This window comes from Dendrobates tinctorius, unplaced genomic scaffold (genome assembly GCF_039654945.1).
Source record: "Dendrobates tinctorius isolate UK_male_01 unplaced genomic scaffold, ASM3965494v1 ptg000138l, whole genome shotgun sequence".
Lineage (NCBI taxonomy): Eukaryota > Metazoa > Chordata > Amphibia > Anura > Dendrobatidae > Dendrobates > Dendrobates tinctorius.
In genome coordinates, this window is record NW_027361806.1 from 7390336 (window position 1) to 7415417 (window position 25082).

General features: G+C 49.6%; 1 protein-coding gene across 5 annotated transcripts in view; it reads right to left on the minus strand.

Annotated features, from left to right (window-relative positions):
• Positions 1-25082, minus strand: part of SZT2 (SZT2 subunit of KICSTOR complex) — a 143554-nt gene that overhangs the window by 57836 nt on the left and 60636 nt on the right. For 3 of the 5 annotated variants that reach the window (XM_073544507.1, XM_073544505.1, XM_073544509.1), the window contains exons 24-35: positions 15057-15192; positions 14837-14953; positions 13819-14008; positions 12886-12939; positions 11584-11696; positions 11225-11495; positions 4783-4930; positions 4277-4369; positions 3908-3989; positions 3555-3824; positions 2872-3010; positions 1670-1786 (exon numbers count right to left, since the gene is read on the minus strand). In XM_073544507.1, coding sequence (XP_073400608.1) covers positions 1670-1786; positions 2872-3010; positions 3555-3824; positions 3908-3989; positions 4277-4369; positions 4783-4930; positions 11225-11495; positions 11584-11696; positions 12886-12939; positions 13819-14008; positions 14837-14953; positions 15057-15192 — 1730 coding nt within the window. The remainder of the gene's footprint in view (positions 1-1669; positions 1787-2871; positions 3011-3554; positions 3825-3907; positions 3990-4276; positions 4370-4782; positions 4931-11224; positions 11496-11583; positions 11697-12885; positions 12940-13818; positions 14009-14836; positions 14954-15056; positions 15193-25082) is intronic. The other 2 variants (XM_073544510.1, XM_073544506.1) reach the window with 1 other exon arrangement.

Here is a 25082-nt window from a genome sequence, read left to right on the forward strand (position 1 = left end):
AAGCCCGGCTGCAAAGATGAAATAAGATAAGTGCAGCCGGGGGGGGGCAGGCAGGGAGAGGAAAGAGGCTGTCACGGGGTGCTGAGAGGGGCCGTAATTCCTCGGGAGATATGAGACTCAGGGGCCCCATACTTACCCTCTACCTGTTCCTGTCTTCTGAGGAGCAAAAACTTGGGGGAGGAAGATGGTACCTTCATCATCCCGTGTGTTCATGAATCCTGTGGAAGAATGTCTGCGTCTCTTTCAAACCGACAGGCTCTGGTAGGCGAGTGGGTGGGAGACGGGGGACGAGGACCAGTCTGGATCGCCTGACACCCATCCGTGTTAGGGGCTCTTGGTCCTGCTGTGGAGAGCTATGAGGATACGGGGTGGCATTACACGCCGTACTCAGGTCTCTTTGTGGGACTACAGATGTGACCATTCACTCTGTATCCCTCCGGAAACCTGAAAAGAAACGACGCACGCTGAGGTAGATATGGGTCTAATGAAAGACCCGTGTCCACCTCCTACTGACACTAATCTAAACTGACAAAATTAGTGCCGGTCGGTGGGGTGTACACTGCGGAGGAGGAGCTAACCTTTTTCTATACATAGCGTCAGCCTCCTAGTGGCAGCAGCATACACCCATGGTTCCTGTGTCCCCCAATGAAGCGATAGAGAAAAAGGATGTAACTCAGGATCAGTAATGTAATGCAGTGTTCCCCAACTCCAGTCCTCAAGGCCCACCAACAGGTCATGTTTTCAGGATTTCCTTAGTATTGCCAAGGTGATAATTGCATCACCTGTGCAATACAAAGGAAATCCTGAAAACATGACCTGTTGGTGGGCCTTGAGGACTGGAGTTGGGGAACACTGATGTAATGTATGTACACAGTGACTCCACCAGCAGAATAGTGAGTGCAGCTCTGGAGTATAATACAGGATGTAACTCAGGATCAGTAATGTAATGTATGTATACACAGTGACTCCACTAGAACAGTGAGTGCCCCTCTGGAGTATAATTTGTGTACATACATAGACATACTGTAAGACTTGCCTCGGGTATCACGCAGCATGATGTAGTGACAGAGACCCTGATTCCAGTGTCACTTAGTTTATTGGGTGCAGCACTTGTGAAATAGTCAGTTTTCTCTGTTGCAGATATAGCAGAGCTCAGAATGCTGAGCAGAGCATAAACCCACCCACCCCAGTGATTAACAATAGCATGGTGGAACTATGAAGTACGAGACACTGTAGCGATAATATACTGCTGATAAAACAATCATTCTGTTGAAACAGCAACACAGCTTAGTAAAGTGACATATCACGGGAATCAGAGTCTCTTCCTCTATATTATGCTGTTTTCAGATTACATAAAGAAAACCTGCTAACAGATTCCCTTTAAATTATGATATGATATAATACAGTAAAATTCCTTTATCACTTTAAACTTAAGGGCTCACAAATCCTAATAATCTACCACTCAGCTGCCTGATAATCTCTAACAAGATCCAAAATACGACAGCTCAAGGTTTCTCCAATTAGTTACAGAAAAATAACTGGTGTATGCGGTGATTATGGGGAAGCTATTCCGATGTCTCATAATGTGATCTAAAGGAATTTTACTGTCTTTCAGTGAAGCTGTGCAGAGCGATGGCAGCAGTGGAGAGTGGCAGCACCAATATTTCACCTCTGGTCCACATTGGATGAGAATCTCTCTAGCGTTGGCGGTATCTCGTCGTCGGAGCGGTATGAGGATGGCTGTGCAGGGGAACGAGGGAAGGACACACTGCTCTCGGAGGTGTACCTGGGGTAAAGGAGAGGATATGGAGCAAACTAAAAAACACAGCACAATGGAAAGGAAAGCGGGAACGGGAACTGCAAGCGGGAGAGACGGAAATCACAGCAGTGATGAAACAAGGAACATAAGAAGTCACACACCTCATCATGAGCATATGGAGATGTTACAGAGCACAGTTCCCTACAGTCAGTACAGACATCATCACAGCTCCCATAGGATTTGATTTGCCATTCAGGACTCTAGTAAAGCTGGGTGACCGTCCAACATCTGTAACGGCATCTCTGTATTCATTCTTACCCAGCTTCATCACATATTTTAAATCCCCTACAGGGTAAGTCAGCAATAAAGGGGGCTCCAGCTACTAAAAAGTCAGAGAGGAGAGAACCTGGCAGGTTCCCACATTATATGTTATTTCTACAAGACCTGTGTAATTCTTCATCAGTCCTGTGGTGGCGCTGCAGGATAACTAAACATTTGGGGTATGTGCAGACGATCAGTAAAAGCTGCGGGTTTGACGTTGCGTACTTGTGCAGCGTCCAAATGTTACAGCATAGTGGATGAGATTTCAAGAAGTCCCATTCCCACTAGGCGCCCAGATACGCCCGCGGCTCACCCGCGGAGACGGACATGCAGCGTCTCTCCAGATCACAGCAGGTCAATTTCTTTTGCAAAAAGATGCAAGTCTCCGCAAAAGAAATTTCACCAATAGAATGTATTGAACAAGGCGATTCCACACGGTTCAGTGAACACATGCTGATTCACCTGCATTCAATAGACGGCAGCGCTTTGGAAGCAGTGAACATGCGCTGCGTTTAAAGTGCTGCGACTTCCGGATCGTATTCACCCGGCCTTGCTGCTGGATTCCAACACAGAGCCAAATTAAATTACTTTAAAAATAAAACAAATAGTTACAGGTTCACCATACTGGAATTTATTTCTTCCCAGTGCTGAAAAGATTAGGAAACGCTGCAGTAAACCGTGATGGTTCCATGATACGATGTGTACAGTCCACGCTGAGGAGTGCGGACTCCCGACATAGTCTAGTATAAGCAGCACATCAAGAACTTTTTTTTGGATTGCTTTGTTCTTACCGGGTATGTTGAGAGTCATCGCTCACTCCCTCGATTTCCAGGGGCAGAGTCAGGACATAGATATCGAGCATAATGCTCAGATCCACCAGAGAGATGCTCTGCAGGTTTTCACTGTTCTCAAGGCAGCTGATCACTTCACCTAAAAAGCAGCCGGAACCAAAAAAAGACAAACATAAGATTCTAACGTTTTCTCCTGCAGAAGAAATTAATCGTAACAGCAGAAAGCAGCAGATATTGTCACCTCATTGCTTCCTTAAAGGGGTATTCCATTTAAACAAGTCGATAACCAGCCGAGTGTCAGAAAGAATGCGAGTTTCCAATTAATGGAGTATGTTCGTCAAGAGATCAGTTCATTTGTGTTGGCACAAACCCAACGTTCTCGGCAGCACATCACCCAGTGTACACAGGACACGTGCTGCCGATAACATGATGCTGAGCGGGGACAGAGATTGTATTAACAATCGTTGTGTACCTATCAGTACTAGTCAGCCCGTGTACACAATCCTCTAAGAAGTAAATACAACTGTAACAAACCCTCAGCTGTGAAATGCATCAGATCACTATGGGGGTCACAGCTTTTGGATGCAATTAATTTCCAACTATTTTATCAGCAAGCAGAGATCTTGAAAATAGCGAGGAATTGCAGCAGGTCGTGGTGGTCTCTCCATAATTTGCTGACTTACCAAGGCAGGTGGGCAGTGCGAGGACTGGCATGGAGCCGTGCTGGTTCTTGTGTGTGACCGAACAGATGAGGTGCACAAACAGAGGGGGCATCTCCAGCTCAGACATCTCCTGACCGTTCAGAGAGTCCCCTCCCAGGACACTGAAAGAATCATCGTCCTGATTCACAGTCTCGGATTCGGACACAGATTCTGCGTTATCTGAATGCTCCCGATATTCAACCTCCAGATCAGGGTCACTCTCGGTAGTGATGCCCCCCACAGACGTATTACCTGTGAATGGATAAAGAGATTGCAATGCACTGGGAAGACGAGGCTCCTACAATATCTGGGGACCGAGCTGTCACCGTCCTCACCTTCCTCTGTGGCTTGCTCTGCCTCCGACACGTCCATATCATCGCTGGGTTTCGTTTCTCCTGTTTCCGGAGTGCTGTCCTCCTATTATAAAGAGAGAGGAGAGAAATTAGGATCACAACAATCAAGAAAATGGCTAAAGGGGTAACACAGTGATTGGATGTACCGGAAATCTGGATTAGGATTTACAGGATTATTCTAATCAAAGTCATATACGGCTGAGGTGGGAATATCGCTCCCAGTAACCATCATTACCACTAACCCACCAGACAGCAAGGCCGCACAGCACAGAGGGAAAAACTTAAATGTAATTATTAGGAGATGCATGACAATACTTTCTTTCATGTAGTGCATGTATAAGACACACTTACCTCTTTTCTCTGAGAAGGTGGATAATAGAAGAAGTAGTGGGGGTTTGATGGCACAGTCTTAAAATGAAGACTTCCAATGGCAAGAAATTTATCCTAAAACAAAACGGATAGAAGATCATTAGATATCTGTCTGCCGACAGCCCGACAGCTCGTTGGGGAAACTACGACATGGATTTGAACAACCAGTGGTAGGATCAGAGCCATCGGTTACATGATCTTAGCTCCACTATTTTTCCATATAAGGTGAATAGACGTGAACATAGTACTGGGGTGACCCATCTCTCGCCGAAAACTGGTGTTTGCCAAGAAGACACTTCCTAAAAGCTGCAATTGCTTTTTATTGTGGCATCAGAAATTAGCTGCAATAAATGTTAATACTGTAAATACTGCAGCGGAAGAGTCTAACAAAGTGGCCACATTGCATGGTAGCCAGGTGCGGACCCCTACACGGGACCCCAGCCTAAGGCCAGGCAGACTAATAAGTAGCTTTAGGAGTAAGATGGTACCTGTATGACTCGATGAAGGTCTGGAGACACCTCACAAGCCTTTCCCGTTTCCAGGTGTGAAAGCGGAAAGACTGAGCACAGTTGGCTGCTCGTTTCAGGGGTTGACGCTTCAGCAACTTCTTGTTCCACAAACTCTTCTGCATCCACACTAAGGCAAAGGAAAACAAAGAATTACTAGTACTCGCTGTAAAATATGTTCTTAGTCAAGTTCAAAATCTTCTGCAATTACTAAATAACAAAAGTTATTTCTTCCCAAGTTTAAATAGACATAGACATGAATATAGTAGGATCCCCCTAGCAGTGGCTGTATAAATCTGCTAGTGGCGGCTGTGTAAATCTGTATGCAGTGAGCTCCCCCTACTGGTGAATGTATAAATCTGTATGTAGTGAGCTTCTCCTAGTGGTGTGTGTACAACCATATACAGTAAGCTCCCCCGAGCGGTGGATATATAAATCTGTATGCAGTATGCTCCCTCTAGTGGTGGCTGTATAAATTTATGTAGTGAGTACCCTCTAGGGGTGGCTGTATGTAATCTGTATGCAGTGAGCTCCCCCTAGTGGCAGCTGTATAAATCTGTATGCAGTGAGCTCCCCCTAGTGGTAGCTGTATAAACTTGTATGCAGTGAGCTACCCCTAAGACAGAGTTCCACCATGCAATTCTATAGCTAATGGAAGATAAGTAGGAGACTTGGAGCTCAGTGTTAGAAAAGAGGGATTTTGGGTTCTTACCGTAAAATCTCTTTCTTGGAGCCTTCATTGGGGGACACAGATTACCATGGGTGTATGCTGCTGCTGCGAGGCTGACACTATGCAAAACAAGAAAAATTAGCTCCTCCCCGGCAGTATACACCCACCGACAGGCACCAAGTACCTCAGTTGGTGAAAAAGCAGTAGGAGAAGCAACCAAAAACTATGAACATACGTACCAACCCAACAAGGGTACAACTTAAACAGGGAGGGTGCTGTATCCCCCCAATGAAGGCTCCAAGAAAGAGATTTTACGGTAAGAACCCAAAATCCCTCTTTCTTTATCGCCTTATTGGGGGGACACAGATTACCATGGGACTTCCAAAGCAGTCCCAAGGGTGGGAACAGCCATAAAAGAACGAAAGAAGGAAGGGCTTAGGTCGGCCGATGTGTGACCGCCACCTGCAGAACCTTCCTACCAAGAGCTGCATCGGACGAGGACTGGGTATGAACCCTGTAGAAACTCGTAAAAAGGTGTGCAAAGACGACCAGGTCGCGGCTCTGCAGAGTTGCAAGGCCAAAGCCTGGTGTCGCACAGCCCAAGAAGCCCCAACAGCCCGGGTGGAATGGGCTCTCACTCCCGGAGTGGGTAGTTTTTCCTGAAGTCGGTAGGCTTCCAGGATGGTAGAATGAATCCAGCGAGCAATTGTGGATTTGGATGCCAGAAGCCCTGTCCGGCGACCTTCAGAGATGAAAAGCAGGGAGTCGGATTGGCGAAAAGAAGCGGTCCAGGCAAGGTAGACACACAATGCTCTCACTACGTCTAGTTTGTGGAGCGACTTTTCCAGAGGATGAGCTGGCGCAGGACAAAACAATGGAAGAACGATATCTTCGTTAATGTGAAAGGGGGATACCACCTTTGGAAGGAAGGAAGGAACTGGCCTGGGAACGACCTTATCTTGGTGGAAGATAAGGTACGGGGAACGACAGGATAAAGCCGCCAGCTCAGAAACTCTGCTGATGGATGTAATGGCGATTAGAAAAGCCACCTTCCATGAAAGAAGGGACAGGGGAATGTCCTGGATTGGTTCGAACGGCGCCTTTTGGAGAGCGCCAAGAATGAGATTGAGATCCCACGGATCTATCGGAGAATAATGAGGAGGAGCTACATGGGCGACTCCTTGGAGAAAGGTCTTCACCTGCTGTAAAGAAGCCAAATCCTTCTGGAAGAGGATTGCCAGGGCAGACGCAGACACCTGGCCTTTGAGAGTACTGAGGGACAGGCCCGCATCCAAGCCGGATTGGAGGAAACCAAGTATGGATGGAATGGAGAATGATAATGGAAAAAGATCGTTATCGCACCAACGGAAAAATGCCTTCCAGTACCTATGGTAAACGCGGGAGGAGGCCAGCTTCCTAGCCTTGATCATGGTTTGAATGACCCGGCTGGAAAACCCTGATTCTCTCAGAATTGCAACCTCAACGGCCATGCTGTTAAACTCAGACTGAGAATTCTGATGGTAAAGGGGGCCTTGTGAGAGAAGATCTGGACCGTCTGGAAGCCTCCAGGGGACGTCCGCGAGCATGTTCACCAACTCCGCGTACCAAGGACGTCTCGGCCAGTGTGGAGCCACTAGGATGACTGGGATGCCCTCTGACTTTATCTTCTTGACCACTGTTGGAATTAGGGCAAGGGGGGGAAATAGGCAAGGCAGTTGGAACTGGGTCCACGGAATTACTAGGGCGTCGTAACCGACGGCTAGAGGATCCCTGGACCTGGCTGCAAAGTGAGGAACTTTGTTGTTCATCCGAGATGCCATGAGATCGACGTCCGGGGTGCCCCAACGCTGGCATATCTGACTGAAGACTGTAGGATGAAGGGACCATTCGCCTGACGCAAGACCCTGGCGACTTAAGAAGTCAGCTGCCCAATTTTCCACCCCTGGAATGTGAACGGCGGAGATCGCCGGAACGGGACGCTCTGCCCAACGCAGTATCCTTGCCACTTCTGACATCACCTGCCTGCTGTGAGTACCGCCCTGGTGGTTTATGTACGCCACGGCGTTGTCTGACTGAATGCGGACTAGTTTGCCTACAAGGAGATGCTGCCAACGAAGGAGAGCAAAGAAGATTGCTCTGATCTCCAGAAGGTTGATGGGCAGAAGAGTCTCCTGGGCGTTCCAGCGCCCTTGGGCTGTTTTCTGATGGTAAACCGCTCCCCACCCTAGGAGACTGGCATCGGTGGTGATGATCTGCCACTGAGGCGGAAGAAAAGTCCTTCCGTAGAGAACTGACGCCGGCAATGTCCACCAAGTCAGCGATTGTCTGACTCTGAGCGGAAGAAGAATGGGGCGGTCTAGAGAAAATGAGGTCTTGTCCCAGACTGCCTGGAGGAACAGTTGGAGAGGGCGAGAGTGGAATTGTGCGAAGGGCACTGCTTCCATGGAAGCCATCATCTTCCCCAGGACCCTCATGCAGGACCGAAGGGACATGATCCTCAAGCGTTTTAGGGACTGGATCCCCTTGAAAAGGGTTGAAAACTTGTCCCTCGGTAGAAACACCTGGGCTAGATTCGTGTCGAATTCCATGCCCAAAAAGGTCAGACGCTGGGTAGGACGCAGGATGGACTTCTCCTTGCTGACTATCCATCCGAGGCGGCCGAGGGCATCCAGGGTTATCTGAAGACTCTGAAGACAGTCTTGGCGGGACGAGCCCTTGATCAGGAGATCGTCCAGGTAAGGAATGATAAGAATCCCCCTGGATCGAAGGATGGCCATGACTGTTACCATCACCTTCGTAAAGACACAAGGAGCGGAGGCTAGGCCGAAGGGAAGGGCCGTGAACTGATAGGGATTGTCCTGAATTGCAAAGCGGAGGCATCTCTGATGTCGCAAATAAATGGGGATGTGAAAGTAGGCATCCTGTATGTCCACAGAGCAGAGAAACTCTCCGGGTTCCATCGACGCTATTACCGAACATAGAGACCCCATCTTGAAGTGGCGGACTCTCACCTGGCGGTTGAGCAACTTGAGGTCCAAAATTGGACGAATGGAGCCGTCCTTTTTTGGGACTATGAAGAGATTCGAGTAGAACCCTGAAAACCGTTCGTTTGCAGGAACGGGAACGATGACCCCGGCGGAAAGGAGGGATGAGACGGCCTGAAGGAACCCTGGAATCTGGGACCGCTGTCTTGGGGATCGAGACAGAAAGAAGCGACTGTTTGGGGGGGGGGGGGGGTGGAGAAAATTCGATTTTGTATCCGGATGTGATGATTTCCCTGACCCAAGCATCGTCGACAACGGATAGCCATGCGTCCCTGAAAGAGGAGAGTCTGCCGCCCACCATGGAAAGATTACCAGGTGGGGGTGACCGGTCACTTAGAAGAAAATCTGCCGGATCGGGAGCCTGAGGACCTGGAAGGCTGACCTCTGGCTCTCCAGCGGGGAGCGGGCTTATAAAATGGCTTTCTGCAGTCTCTGGAAGCAGAGTGCCGGTCCTGCTGGGATGAACCTTCTGCGGGAGAGAAGGGGCGAAAGGACCTAAACGGCCGAGAAGCCTTCCTGTTAAAGAACCTCTTAGGGCGGGACTGAGGAAGGGAAGTACGCTTTCCACCAGTGGCATCCGAGATTATCTAATCCAGCTTGGCACCAAAGAGCCTAGAGCCGTGAAACGCCAGGTTGGTGAGAGACTTTTTTGAGGTGGTGTCCGCATTCCACGACTTCAACCAAAGAATGCGGCGTATGGCTACTATGTTGCTGTTAGCTCTTGCTACGCACCCAGCCGCGTCGAAGGAGGCGGCCAAAAGGTATTTGCCTGCATGATTAATTTGGTCTACTAATTCTGCCAGCTTGTCCTGAGGAGCTGCCGCTGAAATGCCCTTGCGCAGAATTTTTGCCCAAGCCGAAATTACTTTCGACACCCAAGCGGAGGCGAAAATAGGACAGAGGGAGGCGCCGGATGCCTCAAAAACTGACTTAGCCAACGACTCTATTTGCCTGTCTGTTGGATCTTTAAGCGAAGCTCCGTCCAGAAGGGAAAGAACCGACTTAGAGGAAAGACGAGAAACTGGTGGATCTACCTCGGGAGCTGTGGTCCATTTCGTGACTAGATCCGCATCAAAGGGATATAGTACATCTAAGTACTTGCAGCCTGATAAACGTTTCTCAGGATGTTGCCAGTGACTAAGGAAGTGTCGAACTCTTTGTAATTAGGAAAGGTTCGAGATGAAGGCCTCGCTTTCTTGAAGGAAACAGAGCATTCCTGAGGGGGTGCCTTATCCTCCTTTATCTTGAGAGTTTGGAATGTAGCTGATATGAGACTATCTACCATATCCAGAGTTCTAGCTATGTTGTCCGCCTCTGAGTCAGATCCAGATTGGGAATCATCGTCTGACCTAGGATCGTCTGTTGAGGATGGAGACGAAGAGCGTAGCCTGGGAGAAGCGAAGGGACCCTGCGAACTGGAAGAAGAGCCAGACAGGACCCGCTTCCTAGAGCCCCTACCCGGCTTGTCCAACTGAGGCTCGCGGTCAGGTGCAGGCGACTCACCGTGAGGGGCGGTTGGCGCACAGGTGGCTGTAGATAGCTGGGGCAACCGCTCTAAGACCTGGACCAGAGACTGAGACACCTTAGTCAGGTCAGAGACCGACTGAGACATTGCAACGGCCCACTCAGGGGGTGGGGTGCTCTCAATCCGGGGCTCGGAGTGCTCCTGAGGGGCAGACATGGAGGAAGGGCTGCAGGACGGGCAGAAGGGAGATGACTGACCTGATGCTCTATTCTTTTTACAGCGCACGCAGGCGTAGTGAATAGCGATGGGTCTAGGACAGAGCGCCCCTGCAGGGTTGGGCATATGTCTATGCGGTAGAGAAAAGGCTATCTGATATGGAACTGCGGAGGGGAGCTAATTCTAGCATCAGACTGGAGCAGCGCCGAGCCTACCGAGGTTCAGAAGCAGACAAAAAAACAAAAAACAAACAGCGTTGTGTCCCCCAGGCAGAGATCCAGTGAAGAGGAAGAATGATATCCAGCAAGGACAGGAAGAGACGTTAGCGGGGGAGGAGCTAATTTTTCTTGTTTTGCATAGTGTCAGCCTCCTAGCAGCAGCAGCAGCATACACCCATGGTAATCTGTGTCCCCCAATAAGGCGATAAAGAAAGCAGAATTACAGCTGCTTTAAAAGGGTATATTATGAAATAATTAAAAATTTTGAACTATGGAACTGCTGGAATAAGCTGAACACTATCCTTGGCCATCTCCCACAGATACATAGACAATAATAGAGAAGTGGAGCATGTTCAATTGTTCTCATTCTTGAGATTGCTGGGGGTCCCTTCAGACGAAGCCCCTGTGATCAGTAATCAGTATTATATGAGAACATATCTCGGGTAAACATCCAAGATGCAGCAGCATGGACTATCCATTAGAGAGAATTGTAAGACTAGTTTTTCTCGGCTGCAATTCAGCACAAGGCTCAGTCAGAGCTAGAACTTTTACAGCATAAGAAATTGGGTACAGGATTATTCTCCAGGTGGTTACGGCAGAAGCTGTAGGACTAGCAGGTAATATTTACCATCACTGCCTCAGGGTAAGTGTCTTTCTGTTTACTGCCTTCACTGGTTAAGCTCATGGCACATGGAATGAGCCTATAATCATGGCTGCAAACAAACTGCAAACTACCAGCCAACGAGACGTGTGCAGTCACCGAGCACGAGGCCCCCATGCTCAGCGAACTTATAGAGCAGAAGTTCTTTACCTGGGCTCGGAGGGCAGCATGGTGCCATCCCGTACACTCGGCTCATCCTCCTGCTCCAGGCTGCCTATGCGGAAGCTGGCTTTACGCTGCCGCCTTTTCAGGGAGGACCCGGTGTCAGTTTGCTCTTCTCGGAAGCTGCGCAGATGTCCACACAGGGTCATTAGAAAGTTGGTGATATCAATCTCCTGCAGTTGCTCCTCACAGTAATCCATCGCTGACAGGAGATCCTGTTGGGACACCCAGAGGGACTGCTGCAGAGCCTTGAACAAGCCTAGAAGAGCGCAGGAGACGGAGCAAAACACAAGTGAAGGCAGAGGCTTGTATGACCACCCCCTGCCCATACAGTGCCTGGCTCTCACCTTTCACGTAGCACTGGTGGTAGTGCTCCTGCAGCAGGTTGCAGTAGTTCACCAATTCCTTTTGCCTGTGGTGGATGAATGGGTTTGTCGATGGCCGCTCATGGGACTGAGCCCTGGGAAGAAAACAGACTTTATAATGCAGGACAATTCTAATGGAAATACGGCGTCTTTATAAGCGACAGTAGCAATATCGATAGTTCAGGATCCGCAGCACCAGCAATCCACCGGCATCACAGTCACGTTGGTCCAGGACATTCATATGTTGAGGTAAAACATGTCAAAGAAGACCGCACACCCATACATATTATCTATAGTGATCTCCCAGGAAAGGACAATCCCTTTAAGCAGACGACTTACACATCACAACGCACACAGCAATGGTAACACATAGTATCGCATACATACAGAGAAGTGCAGTGTATGATTGGCTTAGTAGCTACAGCGCTGACACCTCCTCCCCCAAAGATCAGAACAGTTATAGAGGCGACACACATCAGACGACATCAGCTGAACCAAGTGCTATTATATTATTTTACCGTGGAGGTCTGGGGGCAGTGAGGCGAAACGATTAAGCAATTTCCCTAAATAACGGTCCAAATCCAGTCCGAGAACGACCTCAGAGACCGGCCAGGACCGCGCATAAACCAAGGCAGGGACCAAGACACGATGGCTACCAGTGCAGAACACGTGGCACTTTGCAGTCCGTAGCTCACAGAGCATGCACACTGCATGAACTGAAGCAATCCCTCAGATGTGAGAAATATCAGGCCAAGACAGGCATCAAAGGGCTTGCCAGCACTTTAACACTGATGAACTATCCCCAGGACATGTCATAAATATCAGATGGGTGGGGGACTGCGATATTCGGCATCACTGCTGAGCTGCTGTTCCAGGTATCAATGGATGTGATCAGGTGTACAGAACTCCTCCGTCAAGTGTATAGTACCCCAAGCGAGGTACTGCAGGCACACCTCTATGCATTCGGATGTGAAGTTCCCAGCCACGGGCTACTATGTGGTTGATGGAGAGGTGCAGATCCACAACTGATCACATCAGGCGGTGGCCCCGGGTGATGTAGCCCCCACTGACCATTTTATTATGGTGCTCCTAGCAGAACTGGTTTATTAGCGATCTGTACAAGACAAAGTTCCAACTTATGTGCCGATATGAACACAACATACGTCGTACATGCAGCACAAGCACTGTTAGGCCCCACTGTCCCTCCACACACCCCAGACTCCACACCCAGCAACCCAAGACCCTCTCCTGCGCAGGCAAAGCATGGCTGGCAACCGATACTACCTGGTGTTCAATTCTTGAAAGATTCCCCACGATACAGACTCCTGTTTAAACTCACTGAAGGAGAGAGCAGGGGGTTAGCAGCCGCCTCCCTACAGAACAGCGGCCACCGCCGCAGTGTAAGGAATAAATGCACAATCCGAATTGTATCACAGCATTGATAAGAGAATCCAGCAAAAGGATGTGCAGGACCTTGGTCGTTGCAGCAAGACACACGGGGGCGCGCTAATGAGGAGAGGCGCCTAGGATGCACACAGGTAGTGGGAAATTTCCAGTGTTCTGATCCGGCTGGAGTACAGACATGGCCGCTGGACCAGGGTCCTGCAAACCAAATTGCTCGAATCCAACCGGTAAAAAAAATAAATAAATAAATAAATCACAATAACTACAACGTTGTCCCATTTCCTCACTTTTTTTTTTTTTTTTTTTTTAACTATGTAGGACACATTCTGAAAGTCTCATCAGGACTCCAGGGTAATGCTTGTTACTGCATCCCAGATCCACTAAAGGAAATGGTGCTGAGCTGCAATAGCACAATGCTACCTGCGTACAAGGGTGGTGCTGTTTTTGAAAGAAAGTCTTGTTTTCGAATCCTCTGAAGCACCAAAGCACATGATTGCTACTGGAAAAGAACTTCTAAAGAAAAAGAAAAAAAAAAAATGGAGCTTTCCCTATTGAAGTAAATGAGAAAACTGCATAAAAAAAAAAAAAAAAAGCATGCCCTGCTACACCGAGTATGTGGGAACCCCGGTACACTATAAAGATACGATGATCATTCTCAGTCAGAGGTGTACGTTAGTGCTAGATCAATAAAAATTAATTGTTATATGAAAGCCACATAGGGCGAGACTAACAATAAGCACCAAATGTGATTTATTTTTGCCATTCCTTTTTGGCCGCTCTATGCGCACGTGGATGGGAGAAGTCATAACTCACCTGAAGAACACGTCGCCAGACATCCTCGGCTGCCGGGAGCTGACTAACTGCTCTCGCAGCATCTCCAATGGACAGTTATACACATAGACAGGGCAGCGGAGTCGACGGCTGGAGATCACGTCCTGCAGGGAGGACTGGCGGCTGATGGAGATGTGCAATTCCCTTTTGTGATCTGTCTCGTGTCCATTACCTGAAGCACAAAGTAAGAATTACAGCTACTTACTTAGCGTTGCATTATTACAATCACTTCTTATCAGTCTCGGAGAACGCACACGAGCCCGAATCCCTCAAAGGGGATTTTTTCTTTTCAATAAAAGCTTAATCATTGTATAAGAATATTCTATAGTCAGTTTACTCCTGGTGAGAAATGGCAAACAGAAGTGATAGATTATGTCCCGGTCTCTTACACTAGAACCATACGGCAAATACAATAGGAAATAATTAAAAGAAGAACTTTCAAAATAAATAAATCCAAATAAATAAATGTTTAGATGTTTTTAGAACACCTATGTACTGATCCCAAGTTATATCCTGTATTATACTCCAGAGCTGCACTCATTATTCTGCTGGTGCAGTCACTGTGTACATACATTACATTACTGATCCCGAGTTACATCCTGTATTATACCCCAGAGCTGCACTCACTATTCTGCTGGTGCAGTCACTGTGTACATACATTACATTACAGATCCTGAGTTACATCCTGTATTATACTCCAGAGCTGCACTCACTATTCTGCTGGTGCAGTCACTGTGTACATACATTACATTACATTACTGATCCTGAGTTACATCCTGTATTATACTCCAGAACAGCACTCACTATTCTGCTGGTGTGGTCACTGTGTACATACATTACATTACTCATCCTGTACTAATCCGGAGTTACATCCTGTATTATACTCCAGAGCTGCACTCATTCTGCTGGTGCAGTCAGTGTGTACAGACATTAATACCCAGCCATTGGGGACAAATATTTGCTCCCTGTGATATAAATTCGCACCCAGCACCACTCTTACCCCCTGCAGGAGTGATGCTCAGTGTTGGGATACCAGGATTGAACAGGAGACTTTCTTGGTAAGAGTTTCCCTCTGAGGACATGGAGGAGTCTGAGGGGGTCATCAACTTCTGGACGTCTGTGATGAAAATGAATCATTATCATCGACAAATCAAATCTCGAAATAAGCGAATCTGTTTCCGGCTGCTGTATGATAAGATGAATCCTGCGGCTTTTTGTACCTGTATACCCTGCTGGCAGGAAGGTGAGGAGCAGGTGCTGTGCATTCACCAATCGCGCATAGCAGCGCCACCGCGGCGGCTCCTGGGAATGGGACGACGTTGCACTTTCCTCAGTCTCCTCTATGGGGCATTGACCCTGCAAAAAAGGAGATTTTTGTGTACTCACCGTAAAATCTCTTTCTCTTAGCCTTTAATTGGGGGACACAGAACCTTGGGTGTTATGCTGCTGTCCACTAGGAGGCGACACTATGCATAATCTGAAAAAGATTAACTTTGGCTCCTCCTCTGCAGTATACACCCCTGGACGGCGTCAGCCTTCTCCAGTTTTGTGCCAAAGCATAAGGAGGAACGTAACCAAATAACATAACCATGCCTGTAAGAAGGCTACTATGTACGAGCTCAAGAACAATATGAGAACTCAACAGGAAACAACGGCCCGTAAGGGCAACAGGGTGGGAGCTGTGTCCCCCAATTAAAGGCTAAGAGAAAGAGATTTTACGGTGAGTACACAAAAATCTCCTTTACTCTGTCGCCTAATTGGGGGACACAGAACCTTGGGACGTCCCAAAGCAGTCCCTGGGTGGGAAGCAGTGGACGAATATTGTGCTGACAGTCCCCTAGACTTGGGGTACTGCCGCCTGCAGAACCAGTCTACCCAGGCTCGCATACGCTGAGGACTGGGTATGAACACTGTAGTGTTTCGTAAACGTGTGTAGGCTAGTCCAAGTGGCCGCCTTGCACACTTGTTGTGCCGAAGCCTGATGCCGAATGGCCCAGGAGGCCCCTACTGCCCATGTAGAGTGTGCCGTGATACCGGCCGGAAGAGGGGAACTGTTAAGTCGGTAGGCCTCATGTATGGTGGACTTGATCTACCTGGCAAGGGTAGCCTTGGAAGCCGGCAACCCCTTGCGACTACCTTCCGGAAGAATGAAGAGGGAATCGGATTTCCGGAAAGGTGCAGTCCTGGACACGTAAATCCGCAATGCTCTGACTAGGTCAAGCGTATGCAGAGCCTTCTCCACTCTATGGACCGGAACCGGGCAAAGGGAAGGCAGTGAAATCTCTTCGTTAAGGTGAAAGTTGGACACAACCTTCGGAAGGAAGGATGGTACCGTGCGGAGAACCACCTTGTCCTGGTGAAAGGCTAGGAAAGGTCGTCTGCAGGAAAGTGCTGACAATTCCGGCACTCTGCGTAACGAGGCGATAGCCACTAGAAAAACCACTTTCTGAGATAGAATGGAGAGTGGAACTCCTCTAAGAGGTTCGAAGGGTGGAGCTTGCAATGCTGTCAGGACCAGATTGAGGTCCCACGTATCCATCGGACGTTTGTAGGGAGGAACCAATCGGGAAACTCCCTGGATGAAAGTCCTCACTTGCGGTTTAATAGCAATGCGCTTTTGAAAAAGGACTGAAAGCGCCGACACCTGACTCTTAAGCGAACTTAAGGACAGCTTGGCATCTAGGCCCGATTGAAGAAAACCTAGTACCTTCGGGAGGGAATAAGGGAGTGGGACTTGTCCATGAGATTCGCACCAAGAAAAGAAGGCTCTCCAGGTACGATAATAGAGCTTGGCGGAGGCAGGCTTCCTTGCCCTGATCATAGTTGCAATGACTGCCGGTGAAAAACCTGCCTGGGTTAGAATCCAGGTTTCAAGGGCCATGCCGTCAAATTGAGGGCCCCTGAATTCTGGTAGAAGAACGGACCTGGAGACAGAAGGTCGTGGCGGTCGGGTAGACGCCAGGGGGCGTCTGCCGTAAGTTGGACGATGTCGGCGTACCAAGTACGTCTGGGCCAGTCTGGCTCGATGAGGATGGTCGGAACTCCCTCTTGCTTGATCTTCCTCACGACCCTGGCGATTAGGGGGAGGGGTGGAAAAATGTACAGGAGTCGGAACTGGGACCAGTCCTGGACCAAGGCATCCGCTCCGAGCGACCGCGGGTCGTGTGTCCTGGCCATGAAATTGGGAACCTTGGTATTGAGATGGGATGCCATTAGGTCCACATCCGGGGTTCCCCAGCGTTGACAGATCTGGTAAAAAAATCTCGGGATGGAGAGACCACTCCCCCGAGTCCATTCCTTGCCTGCTGAGGAAGTCGGCTTCCCAGTTTTCTACACCCGGAATGTGTACCGCAGAAAGTACCGGCCTTGTGTCTTCCGCCCAGCGGAGGATATGAGCCACTTCTCTCATCGCCTGGGCGCTGCGGGTCCCGCCTTGGTGATTCACGTATGCCACAGCCGTGGCATTGTCCGACTGTATCCGTATGTGCGAGGCTGCAAGCAAGTGATGAAAGGCTCTCAGTGCCAAGAGAATGGCCCTGATTTCCAGAACATTGATGGGCAATGTCACTTCCCTCGGTGACCACTTGCCCTGTGCCCTGTGATGTAGGTGCACCGCCCCCCAGCCTGTCAGGCTTGCATCGGTAGTCAGGATCTTCCATTGTCCTGAGAGGAATGGCTTCCCTCGTGTAAGCGAGGTTGGTTTGAGCCACCAATGCAGGGACCTCCTGGTTGATGACGTCAACCTGAACTCCCTGTCGAGGGAGAGGGGGTTCCTGTCCCAAGATCTGAGTATGGCTAGTTGAAGGACCCTGAGGTGAAACTGGGCAAATGGCACTGCCTCTATTGCTGCTGCCATCCTGCCGAGGATTCTCATGGCAAACCGGAGAGATCGAGGAGGACTGCGAAGGAGTGTGCGAACTCCCAGACGGATGGCCAGTGTCTTGTCCTTGGGAAGGAGCACCAGGTCCCTGGTGGTGTCGTATACCATTCCCAGGAATGTTAGAGTCCGAGTTGGGATGGTCGACGATTTCTGTAGGTTGACTACCCATCCCAGGCGACTCAGAGTGTCTAGAGTGATTGAGACACTGACCTCGCAGTCTTTGAAAGTGGGAGACTTGACGAGGAGGTCGTCCAGGTACAGGACGACTAGAATGCCTCTTGAGTGCAGGACGTCCATGGTGGCCGCCATGACTTTGGTGAACGTTCTTGGAGCCGTGGCGAATCCGAACGGAAGGGCGACAAACTGGTAGTGGTTTTGGTTGACCGCGAACCTGAGAAACCTTTGGTGGGCGGGAGCAATTGGTATGTGCAGATACGCATCCTGTATGTCTATGGAGGCGAGGTATTCTCCCTGCTCCATGGATGCAATGATGGACCGGAGGGACTCCATGCGGAAATGACGGACCCGTACGTAATTGTTGAGCTGTTTTAGGTCCAGTATGGGTCGGACGCCGCCTCCTTTCTTGGGGACTACGAACAAATTCGACTCGAATCCTCGGAATCTCTCGTTCGCGGGAACCGGCACCACAACTCCTGATTGAAGGAGAGAGGAAACCGCTTGGTGGAAAACACGAGCCTTTTCTGGTGGTGTTGGAGGAACAGAAAGGAAGAACCGGTTCGGTGGAACGGAAGTGAACTCTATCTTGTATCCGGAAGACACTATTTCCCTGACCCACCTGTCTTCTGTAATAGGCAGCCAGACTTGCTGAAAGAGTAAAAGTCGGCCGCCTACTGGTGGGGTGTCTTCCGGAGGTCTCGAGTCATGATGAAGTGAAGTTCTGAGGTTTTCCTCCCTTGGGTTTCGCTTGGCCTGCTTTCGACTGCCAAGCCCTGTCCGGTCGCTGCTGCGTCCGTGGGTTGTCTCTGCGTGGAGAACGGTTGTGGTTTTGCGCTGGGCTCGAAACGGACCAGCCCGAGGAATTCCGAAAGGATCGGAATCGCGTCTGGTTTCTTCGTTTAAACGTGCGTTTCGGTTTTAGTTGAGGGAGAGAGGTACTCTTACCCCCGGTGGCATTGGCTATCATGGTGTCCAACTTTTCGCCGAAAAGTCTACCAGTAGAATACGGAAGTCGCGTGAGGGACTTCTTTGAGGCCGCATCCGCTTTCCATTCTCGCAGCCAGAGGATGCGTCGGATCGTGATGGCGTTTGATGCTATTCCCGCTACACCTCTGGCGGAATCCAGGGCTGCATGAATCATGTAGTCTGCTACCACTGCCATCTGGACCGCTTGGTCCGAGAGTTCAGGATTTGAAGCCTGAAGACCCTCCTGTAGTCTTTTGGCCCAAGCTAGGATGGCCTTGGCTGCCCAAACTGAAGCAAACGCAGGGCCCAGAGAGGCGCCTGCCGCTTCGAAAATAGAACGAGCCATGCGTTCTACTTGCCGGTCTGCTGCGTCCCTGAGGGTTGAGCTATCCGGCAGAGAGAGTAAAGTCTGCGCTGCTAGCCTAGAAACCGGAGGGTCCACTTCAGGTGGATCTGCCCATTGTTTGGTGTCTTCCTGTGGGAAGGTGTACTTCGCTTCCAGATATTTGCGATTAGCGAATTTTTTGTCAGGCTGCGCAAACTGTTTGGTAAGTATTTTCTCAAACTCATCGTGATTAGGGAAGACCTTAGGTGGTTTTTGAACATTTTCGAAGCAAATCCTATGTTTTGGGACTTCCGGGGGCGACTCTGGAATTTTTAGCACCCGATGAATAGAAGAAATTATGTCCTCAACTAGCGCAGTATTGCTAGGGGGAGAAGGTACCACGGACCTGACCGTTTCATTATCTGAGTCGGAGTCACAGATGCCCTCCGAATCCTGTGCCTCGCTAAGGTGATCCCTGGAGGGCGACCTGGGGCGGGGGTCTTCTGTGGAGGGGGATCCCTGAGGTAAATTGCACTGTCTGTCTGTGGCAGGGGACTGCCCAGGAGACCTGGAATGACGCTGTCTGTCCCTAGAGGGGGACGACCTTGTGCTATAGTGCGACTCAGGTGAACGAGACCTGTGAGTACGCTTACGTCTGTGACAGTCGGAAGCAGCATGTTCCTGAGACAAGCTGTCCGTTTGCTGTGTACCGTCCATAGCCGGGGCCCGACTCTGCAGAGCTTGCAGTAATGTAGCAGTTAGGTTGTCTATGGACTGTGACATAGACTGAGACATCTGAGTTGCCCATTCCGGCGTGGCCTGTGACACTGAAGCGTCAGTAGGGACTCCCTGGGGTTCTGACCCAGAGTTCTGGATGCAGTCCCGGCAGTGCGGATACGTGCTGCCACTAGGGAGCGTGGCTTTGCAGAATGCATAGAAACATTCCTGCCTGATTCTCTTCCTTGAGCCCGGCATAGTGCACAGAGGCTGGCTATAAGGGATTGTACAGGGGTGGCTACGCAGAGGGAACCCACAGAAAGCCTTATAGGAAGTATAGATTCACAGCTGAGTAATGAAAACCCAGCTGTGAGCTTACCCCACCGGTGTGCCCCTAGGTCCAGCACCGACAGATCCCAGTTCTGTGCCCCCCGGAGACCGCTGTGATGCTTCTCTCCTGGATCTCATCCAGAAAAAATGGCCACCGGGGCTCTGAGGAGAGGGAGGAGGGGGCGGAGAGCTGAAAAGGGCGCGCTGGGCTGTGTAAAAACGCCCCCTTTCTGCCTCAATCCGCCCATTCTATGACACTTCAGTGTGTCATTGTGTGTCATTTTGGTCATCCGGGGGGCGGGGAAAAGGCGGCGGCTTCAGCTAGGCCGAAGCCGCGGTCTAAATTTGAAGCCTGATGCCCAGGAGGGCTCCAGAGCGGCGCGGTAGTCCGGGGGGGGGGGGCGGATTTGTACCAGACCCCCCCAGAACGGTCGACTGGATAGCGGTGGGGGTAGCAGGGGTAGCGGTTTTTATATGGGGGGCCCCTGAAGGGCTATGGAGCCGCTGCTGCTGCAGAGACAGGGACGCAGCAAAAGCCCTGTTTCTGCTGTGCCATCAAGTCCGCACCCTCCCCCGGCCCCCACAGGATCCCTCAGCCGGCCTGGGGTCCCTGGAAGCTGCGGAATGCTGCCTGATCTCCGACCCTACCTGAGGCGTCTCAACCTAATACCCCCTGCGGGGGATTAGGGAGGGTGCGTCTGTCACCGTCAGGGGGTCTTCATCCTCGCCTCAACCTCAACCCAGACCCCTTAAAGGGGTTGGGGAAGGAGGGGGGTCTCGACCTCGAACCAGGACCCGAGGGACTGGGGAGGGAGCGACATGGGGAAAAAACCACCTCGACCTCAACCGGGTACCCCTAATAGGGGACCGAGGAGGGAGCCATGCCGGGAGTCTCGCTGGAGACCCACTTTTCTTCATCTGTATTTCCGTGAAAAAAAAAAAAAAAAAAGGAAAAAAAACGGAAGAAAAAAGGTGTGCCTCCTTGCGACACTAAGTAAAAACTGGAGAAGGCTGACGCCGTCCAGGGGTGTATACTGCAGAGGAGGAGCCAAAGTTAATCTTTTTCAGATTATGCATAGTGTCGCCTCCTAGTGGACAGCAGCATAACACCCAAGGTTCTGTGTCCCCCAATTAGGCGACAGAGTAAAGAAGCATTTATGTTGTAGCAGCACAGGTGTAAGTCATACAGATCAGATGATAATGCTTTATACTCCAGTCATCTCCAGAGCTGCACTCAAAATTTTGCTTAATCAGTCTAGATGTGGGTGGAGTTACGATGCAAATCCAATACACACAGGAGTATCTGCATAATGTGCCACATTTTGTACAAGTTTATACAGAGAAACTGTCGGCATTTTGTCTCCGTTGAAATAAATCTCTACATTTCTGATACAATCATGAAAATCGCTCCATGCAAATACCAGACCTCGTAATATAATCCACAGCTGCACGACACGTGGGGGTAAAACGAGTAGACAACGTTTGAATATTTATCAATATATTTGCATAGTTGATAAAATACGGGGAAGGGGCAGAGCGGGTAATCGCTCTGAGAAAAATACAAATTGATAAGTCAGCCGAGTGATCAGAGAACAGCCAGGGACAAGATAAAAACAGGATTTTTAGTTGCTTACCATAAAATGTTTCTTTGAGCCTTCACTGGGGGACATAGGAAACCATGGGTGTATGCTGCTGCCACTAGGAGGCTGACACTATGCAAAAAAAGAGCTAGCTCCTCCTCCGCAGTGTACACCCCACCGACAGGAAGTAGGATGTTCAGTTAGTGAGAAAGCAGTAGGAGAAGTAATCTGTAGACGAGATAAAAACACAGAAAACACAAATCCACACTGTAACAATATTATACAGTAACGGAGCTGTTCAACTTGGGAGGGTGCTGTGTCCCCCAATGAAGGCTCAGAGAAACAGATTTTACGGTAAGCAACTAAAAATCCTGTTTTCTCCATCGCTTCATTGGGGGACACAGGAAACCATGGGACGTCCCAAAGCAGTCCCCAAGGGGAGGGAACAGCAAACAACTCCAATCAGGACGAGGAAGTCACCCTCGTCACCTGCAAGGTCACCTGCGAGGTCTTTTACCCCGACCGGCACTTGCCGAAGCTAGGCATGGGCTCTGAAGAAAATCTCATGGACCTGTGGAGGACATATCATCGCACTGCAGAGGTGCCAGACGAAGGCACAAAGAGTACCGCCAGGAGGACACACACTGCCCGGGCAGAGTGCATCATACTCAAAAGAACGCAGTCCTTTCTGAGCCGGCAACCCTACTAATGCCGACCAGATTCCGCGAGCAGACGCTGACCTGGAAGCCAGAGGACCTGTACACTTCAAGCCGGAGCTTGATAAGTACCGTTGCGGTGGCAAGGTAGCATGATGCAAGGGCGTCACAAAGTAAAAGTTCGAGGCAGACGAAAGAAATAAATAAATAAATAAATAAATAAATAATCTTTATTTTTATATAGCGCTAACATATTCCGCAGCGCTTTACAGTTTGCACATATTATCATCACTGTCCCCGATGGGGCTCACAATCTAAATTCCCTATCAGTATGTCTTTAGAATGTGGGAGGAAACCGGAGTACCCGGAGGAAACCCACGCAAACACGGGGAGAACATACAAACTCCTTGCAGATGTTGTCCTTGGTGGGATTCGAACCCAGGACCTCAGCGCTGCAAGGCTGCAGCTCTAACCACTGAGCCACCGTGCCGCCCTAATTCAGAATGATGGAGAGTGGACCCTTGATCCACAGGAAGTGCACCACGGCTGCTACAGGCTCTGTGAGACCCCAAGGGTGGTTGAGAGTCTGAAAGGACAGGCTACCAACTGGAAGGAAAAGGAACCCGCCCGTTGCAAACGCAGATATCGCCAAAGTCCTGAAGAAATCAGGACCTGGATAAGAGCTTCATGGAACAAGGGAAAATCATGCGATTCACAGGAGGCAAATGCTGAACGAAGAAAATTTCTTCCTGAGAAAAACAAGTATGGACTCAAACCTAGATCCCCAAAGTCACGCTGAGGAAAAAAGCGCTGAAGGACGAGGTTTAGCCTGAGGAAGGAGAGCGCTTGTCCTTCCGGTGACCTCAATGATTTGGCCTATTGGAGCCACATGGAAAGAACGGAAAGTTGGTGAGAGACTTCTTTAGGGATAATTTCGCTCGTGAAACTGAAAGCCAAATGGAAGCTTAGATAGGAACGATAGGCGAAAACCCATGTCTCCATGCAAGAAAAATTTTTGGACAGTGAGGACGGTCAAATCTTCCGACTGGTGTCCAGAAACTAAGAATGCTCTGATGAGCAAGCTAGGCCACGCGGCTATAGAATTTTGCCAACTACTGTGTGAATTTGCCATTGGCATCCCTGAGGGATGCACTTCTGGGAGAGGAAGGACCATAGTGGTGGAAAACTTGGAACTGGAGGGTTCGCAGCCGCAGAAGTAGTCCAATTTTGCGACGCGCTCGTGAGAAAAGAGATATATCGAGGCACCCCCTTGTTTGACAACGGCTGAAGTCCGTTCTGTGAGAAAATGACAGGACCTGACAGCAGGCCACTGGGAACCTGCTAAAGAGTCGAACACTGGAAACTTACTGAATGGCACCTGGGAATAACCTGGATCTCATCGTCGTGATGTAGGCTCAGGATGGCTATGAAGAGACAACAGATTGCTCGACTAGGCAGGTAGAACGAAGGCTACTGAATTACTTTGAGATCAAAGGGAAGATAAACCCATCATGCAGGGATGAGGGTGGATATGGAAAAAATAGTCCAGCCGGACTTAGAAAAAAAGATTAGTCGAGCAAGGAAAGTCCACAGCAAAACTTGGACTATGTCAACTGTAAGGAAAGTTGGCTCTAGGTAGATAAAATAGACCCCAGAGGACATCTAGGCTGACGAAAGGCAGGTCAATCCGTACGACGATGTAAATGACCAAATCCATCCTGGACCCTCTGGAGCAGAGAGGGGATTGCGGTGAGTAGACCCGCTTACCTAAGTCTAAGACAACACGCCCGAGGATAACAGGGAAAAGATACAATTCTAGCTGAAGGAAGAAACGCGTTATCACCAGACTCATCCTTGGATCCCCGACTGGAGCAACTTTCTACCCTGGTCGATGCTTGCGCAGAGTCAGATTCCACTCTTGTCCGAGGTGGGATACATTTTCCAGTCACGGTCAGAAGTTACCTGTCTGAGCTGCTGGAGGCTTTACCCGACGTCTGTAAGAATGAATAAGTAAGTTCCGACAGATAAGAAGCTTAGGCATTGTGGTAGCTCGAAGGCCCTTAGGACAGACTAGAACTTATAAACTACTATTGGCCAAACATTAAAGATAGACGTAACACCTGCAGTAAAGATAGCCTGCGGACAGTGCTGTAAACTGATCAGAAGGTGTGGCAAAAACTCCTATGGGGCAACTTGCACATAGGGTCCAGAGCATGCCGCAGTAAAACCGCGATCATCCATACCTGACACGAGAGTTTCTGACCCACCTGAGGGTGGAGAATCAAGTTATGTTGCTACCGAGATCCGCTCTGTGGTACAGAGATCCGCTCCGTTTGGACATGGTAGTGCTTACGTTTAACTGTTAACAAACCACAGATGTTATTAACAATGAAAAATGCATCTGAAAGGTGTGTTTGACTCACCTGGACGCGGCATGTAACCGCAGCTGCAGCCCGTCAGGAGCAATAAATGCCGGCACCTCACCATGAGTGGTGATTAGACGGGAGCTTAGGCAAAAGCTGCAAAAGACCCAGATGAACGTGAAAGAGGACGCTCCTGACTCACCTGAAATGGGACAGTAGAGCCGGACCGGTGTAGTAGATGGACCTCGGGTA